The sequence below is a fragment of the Ciconia boyciana genome, chromosome 24 (genome assembly GCF_034638445.1).
Source record: "Ciconia boyciana chromosome 24, ASM3463844v1, whole genome shotgun sequence".
Classification (NCBI taxonomy): Eukaryota; Metazoa; Chordata; class Aves; order Ciconiiformes; family Ciconiidae; genus Ciconia; species Ciconia boyciana.
The window spans coordinates 2588939-2595055 of NC_132957.1; the positions used below are offsets into that span (position 1 = coordinate 2588939).

At 56.1% G+C, this 6117-nt stretch overlaps 1 protein-coding gene across 1 annotated transcript; it reads left to right on the top strand.

Annotated features, from left to right (window-relative positions):
* The first annotated feature begins 843 nt into the window (after window positions 1–843).
* On the top strand, window positions 844–4363 carry LOC140643710 (uncharacterized). The gene is given in 5 exon segments (XM_072845873.1): window positions 844–1122; window positions 1459–1631; window positions 1725–1804; window positions 1807–1990; window positions 4342–4363. Coding segments are annotated over 5 exon segments (738 nt in total).
* Window positions 4364–6117: the final 1754 nt, after the last annotated feature.

The following is a 6117-nucleotide window of genomic DNA, read 5'->3' on the forward strand; positions in this document are numbered from 1 at the left end:
AAGCAATATGTTTTCAGGTTTAAATGGGGGTGGGGGTGGGAAGGGGGACTAAAACAAAAAAAACCTGGGTAGAGCTCAAAAATTAAGTTTTACTGTATAAAGTTCTGTGGCTCGCATCCCTGGCTGCACAGTAGCTTTAGAGTCCAGTTTTTTCTAATATTTGTATTCTAATTTAATTGCTTTTAAATTTTCCAGGCCAAGCCACTGTTTGGAAACATCATGCTTCTGTTACTGCTTTCTGTTTGAGTTGGCCAGCTCTTCCTGTACATATGTTTTTTCTTATATCCTGTTTTTTTCTTTTTTTGTAAAGAGAAGAGAAAAAACGAAAAGAAAATTATTTTTCTTTCCCTCAGTACACATTCTTCAAAGTTCAAATTATAGTGTTTGTTAAATAAAAAGAAAGATTTACATTTAAATTCGGTGTCGGCTTGTTGGGATTTCTCCCTGGGGTCCCCAGCAGCTCCCTGACTCTCCCCAAAAGGAGCCTGGGGGCTCTGGGCAGGAGGGGCCCGGGGCAGCCCCAGCTCCCCCAGGGGCTCCCCCTGGGAGTCGGGGGGCAACCGGACCCACGGGCCAGGCGGGCACAAGGCCCGGTGCTGGACACCCCCGTCCCCACGGGCACCTCGGTGCCACTTCGAATTCCTCCACCTCCAGCGGATTAATCATTTTATTTATGAGGCTTAAAGGTCCAAATCCCGCTAAACCCGGGGCTTTGCCAGATAAACAGCCTGCTTTGCGAAGGCAGCCCGTTTGTGAAAACACAATTAGCAAACCCTGTAATCTGCACTAATTACCGGGCAGGGCTGGGAGGTCTCCCCTCTGCCTGGCGGCAGCGTGGGGACCATGGGGGACGCGGTGCCGGGGGGACGGCGGCCGCCCGGGGCCTCCTTCACCATCGAGTACCTGCTGTCGGAGCGGGGTGACGGGGGACCCCGCACCCCCTCTCCCCCCGGCCGGACCCCCCCGCCAGCGCCCCGGCCCCCGCCAGAGCCCGGGGACAAGCCATCGCAGTCCTACATTGCCCTCATCTCCACCGCCATCCTCTCCTCCCCGGAGAAGAAGCTGCTGCTCTCCGACATCTACCAGTGGATCATGGACAACTACCCCTACTTCAAGAACAAGGTGAGGGGCTGCGATGCCGGAGCGAACCCCTTTTCTGGGATTTTTCCCCCCAGTTTTGGGGTGGGCAAACTGGGAGCTGAGCCCAGGGTGCTGGCGTCAGGTGGGGGACGGGGCTGGGCTTGACTCACCGCGTCTTTGCTGACCCCAATCTACCGGGAAAACGCGTGTGCTGGCGTCCGGATCTCGGGACGGTTTCAAGTGGTGCCAAGGGGCTGCTTTCTCCAAGCGGGTCAGGTGCCGTTCACTCTGGTGCCTACTGATGTCCCAGAGGTGCGTGGGGCGGGCACAGCGGGGCCGTGGTGGGCACAGGCTGGCTGACGGCGCCTCTCGGCCCAGGAGAAGAGCTGGCGCAACAGCGTCCGCCACAACCTCTCCCTTAACGAGTGCTTCGTCAAAGCCGGCCGCAGCGACAACGGCAAAGGCCACTTCTGGGCCATCCACCCCGCCAACCTGGAGGATTTTGCCAAAGGCGACTACCATCGCCGGCGGGCCCGGCGGCGCGTCCGCAGGTGAGTGGGGCTGAGGGGGGCCGGGGGGACTGGGGGGGTCGCAGGGGGTTTGGGGCTCAGGGCTGACCCCGGCTGCTCTGTTTCCCCTCACAGGGTGAACGTCAGCTACTACCACCCCTACGCCCTCTACGGCCTCGGCTGCTGCTGCCCCTGCTGCCCCCCGGCGCCCCCCCGCCCCCCCCTCGCCCTGCCTGCGCTGCCCCCCCTCGCCCTGCCCGCAGCCCCCCACCGCTGCCTGCCCGAGCGGGCGCGCTGGGGCTGGGGACGGGTCCCCGCTCCCCGTGGCCCCGGCCCCCTCCTTCCCCATCCCCGGCTCCCCTTCCTGTAGCCCCCTGCTCAGGGGACAGGGGGGTGCCCAGGTGGGGCCCCCCAAAACGTGGGGGCAGCTCCAAGCAGGACCTGCCCAGGGACGCTCTGGATGTCACCTGCCCCATGTCGTCCCCTCCCCAGCCAAGCCAAGGGGTCGCGTGCGTCCCCCCCATCACGAATGAACCCCCACGTGCGGGGATGGGGCCAGAGCCCGGGGTCCACATCCCCCTGAGGGAGCCCCCCAACGCCCCCTGTCCCCATGCCCAAATGGGGACCCCCCCCCGATCTCCCCGGGGTCCGACCGTCACAGGGTGCCCCAGGAGGGGACCCACTGCCCCATGAGGGCCGGCCACATCCCAGGGGTGCCACCCATAGAGGTGGGGGGTCCCCAACCCCCCCCGCGGGCCCAGGCACATATGGGGCTTAAACCCTCCAGCGGCAGGCCCCTTGCCCTAATTATTTTCTTACTAATTGTCCCTGACGCCCCTAATGAAAATCGCGGCTCCCAGGTGTTAAGTGGCATTAGGGCGTCTCGCTAAGAAAGACGACTCGGCCACTAAATCCGGGGAGATAAAACCCCCAAAGCTCTTCGCGCTCCCGAAAACTAGGAAGCTTATGACACAAATTAATCCGTTAACATTGGCCGTGCCCTTTGGGGGGGGGCAAGGCTTGGGGGGGCCCCCGGGGATGGCAGCGATGGAGGGGGCTGGAGGCCAGGCTGGGTCTTGCTCGGGAACAGGGCGGCAGCAGGGTTTTGGGGCTCGGGATCACGGCGTCCCCTCGGTGCCACCGGCGTTCCCTTCGCCTGCCTCGGTTTCCCCGTTTGCAACTGGTCCCCACCCCCAGCCCGGCCTCGTGGGGGGGTGCACACCCCAAACCCCATCCCCGGAGGCTCCTTAAACCGTGGCCATCTGGGTGCCGGCGTTTGCCCCAGCCCTAATCTGTGCCCAAACGGGATTAGGGCCCCGTGCCCCCCCCAAGCAGCTTAATGAGGCCGAGCTGCCCCAGCGGGGCCGGATCCGGCCGTGGGGGTACTGGGCAGACTGGGAGGGGGCACCCGGCTCCGCGCTGGGGCAGTGGGACCCCCCCTTGCTATTATTTTGCCAGGGAGGGGGGTTTGCTCCATTTGGGGAAACTGAGGCACAGCGACAGGCCAGGCCTGACACCCCCCTGCGGCCCTGGCCACCCCAAATCAGGGGTAGCCCCCCACCCCCTGCCCCGCTCCACGCTGCTGCGGGTCACCCCTGCCAGCGCAGCCCCCCGGCCCGGGAGCTCCAAACCACCGAAAAAAAGCAGAAAACATCTTAAACCCCCAAAACAGAGGGGACCCCCCCGCAGGGCTGGCGCCCTCGATAAGCTTTTCTGCCTCCCAAGAAAACCAAACGGCTACGCGTGTATTTTTAATATATAGTTTATTTTCTTTTTTTTTTTAAAGCCCCCCCCAAAGTGCAATTTTTATTATTTTAATTTTTTTTTTTTCCTCGTCTCCCACACTTTATAAAGAACTATCAAAGTTACAATCTATGGAATGTCTTTTCTGTGCTTTTTTTTTTTTCCTCCTCCTCGCCTCGCTCCTTTACCCAGATATACCACAAAAGTAGTTTACACATAAAAACCGCTGAAACCTTGCGAGTGCTTTAGATAGAGAATCTCTTTAATAGATTATATATAAAGACGCAGAAAAAAAAAAAAAAGGGAAAAAAAAAAGAAAAAAAAGAAAAAATAAGAAGTGGCCCCATCTCGAGCATCCTCGCTGGGTCCCCGGGCAGAGCTCGGGCTCACGCGTGACCCCCGCCCCAGGAGAAGGTTAAGCTCTCGGTGTGTGTGTGTATATATATATATATATATATATATAATTTTTAGAAAACACAACTTTAAACGCAGCATTTTGCTACTCGCCCCCCCCCCGACAGCTCCATCTTGTGACGCCGTGGTGATTTGCTCTTTTAAAAAGTGTTCCTCTTTATTTAAATAAACCTTTTCATAATAAATCGAAAATATAAATAGATACGATATAGATAGCTATATATATATACGGGGGTTTATTATTTTCCTGTTAAATAGTCGAATCAGGCCTCGGGGGGGGGGGGGGTGTCCCAGCTGCGGTGGGACCCTCGCCCCAAAGGGGTTGGGGGCACAAACCGCTGGGTGCTGGAGGAGAATTGGGGGGGAGAAGAAATAAGCCCTTTTCCTGCGGAAGAACGACCCCCCTCACTGCCCAGGCTGGGGGCCCCCCCGCCCCTAGAGCCCCATTTCGGGGGGACAAGCCCGGGGGGCTGGATGCAGCATCTTTACAAGCAGCGCGGGGGGGAGGGGGAAGGCGATTCCCCAAACCCCCCAACCCCCGCCCCAGGAGGGGCAAAGCCCCTGCAGCCCCCCCACCGCCCCCTTTACCCCCCAGACCCCAAACTAGCAGGGAATGACCCCAACCCCCCCGCCTGGTGTCCGGGCTGAGCCCCGCACCAGCCCCCCGCTGCCCTGACACTGGGGGGGGCGGTTGCTTTTTTACCTCTTTTGTACCAGAAAAAAAAAAAAATTAATTTTTTTCCTTTTTTTTTTTCCCCTTCCTTTTTCAGTTTGCCCTTCCCCTTCGGGTTCTGCCCAGTTATTATTATTATTAATTAGTATTTAATTTTTTTTTTTCTTCCTTTCTTTTCCCGACCTGACGTAACTCAGCAGTTATCTTTGGCAACACTTTATCACAACCTGAATTAAAAAAAAAAATAAAATAAAATAAAATAAAATCGTGACAATGACGACAACAAGAACAGACGCATCTCGACGCAGCGCGGGGCGAGCGGCTGCGGGGGCCTGGTGCTGCTGCAGGGCTGGGGTTAAGGCAGGCGCTGGCTGCGGGATGGGACAAACCGGGGGGGTTGGGGTTTTTTTGTTTGGTTTTTTTTTTTTTTTGCCTTTGTTTTTCTTTTTTTTAGTGCAAACTCAAACTTGTGCTAAAGTGTTGCCAGCGAGGGCCGGGCTGGGCCGGGGTGGGTGTCCGCTGGGGACGGGGACGCGGGGACGTCGGGACGCTCTCGCCGCGGGGAATCCTGAGACTAATTCTCGCTCTCCTCTTTCTGTGCCATTTTCTTTTTTTTTTTTCCTTTTCCTCTTTTTTCTTTTCCCCCACCCCTGTTTTCCTTCCCCCCCCTCTTCTTCTTCTTCTTCTTTTTTTTTTTATTTTCCTTCCCCCCTTCTGTTTCTCTTTCCCCCGGCTGGCCGGGGCGGAGGAGGCCGCAGGGCTCGTTCCCCAAGCGCCGATTGCCCAGAGCCCACAAACCCTCCAAGGCTCCTTCGGGGCTGGGGGGGGGGAGAAAAGCAGCAGCGAGGAGCTGGGTGGGGGGGGAACCCGGGAAGAAAAATTAACACAAACTAGAAAAGAGATACCACAACTCTGATTACAATAAAGAACCTCAAGTAAGTGTCTATTTACAAATCCACGCTCGATTCTTGGTTTTGCATATGCCAGAATTAGCCAGTGCTAAGCAGAGGTTCAGCCCGGCTGGGGCGCGGGTTTATCTGCTGCAGCCCCCCGCCCCGGAGCCCCCGCTGCCGGCCGGGAGCCGGGACCCTCCGGCCCCTTCCCGGGAGGATTCGATGCCCAGATCCGAATTTGCCTGCCCGGGGGGGGGACGGGGACCGGGAGGGATGCAAAGCCCACGGGGAGCATCGCGGCCCCCCCATTCCGCGGTGGGAGAGATGGGAGAGACGTCTGGACTAGCACTGGCTAGGAAACATTGAAAAACCAAAATTAAAAAAAAAAAGAAAAGAAAAGAATAATAAAGGGTGTGGGGAGAAATGAACAATACGCAAACCCAAAACAAACCCCGTGATTCCTGCCTAAAATTCAAGCTTCCGTGGGTTTTTTTTGTCATTCCTGAAGTGCAACGACTTCGGCGGGTCTGGTGTCAGGGCATGTCACAGAACCTAATTAGCATCGTTCCTCCCATCGGACACCTTGCAGCTTTTATTACTCCATGAAATATAACTTGGATTCTGCCTATGGTTTTTTTTTTTTAAATATATATATATATATACACATTTTTCTTACAAAAATAAATTTAGGATTTTTTTTTTTTTAATAATATTTTTTTTTCCGTAGAAGTTGGTTTTGACTTGTAAACATGGTTTGCTTTTGCTTTTTAAATTAAGATAAAGTGATCTCAAAGTACCCGTTCCA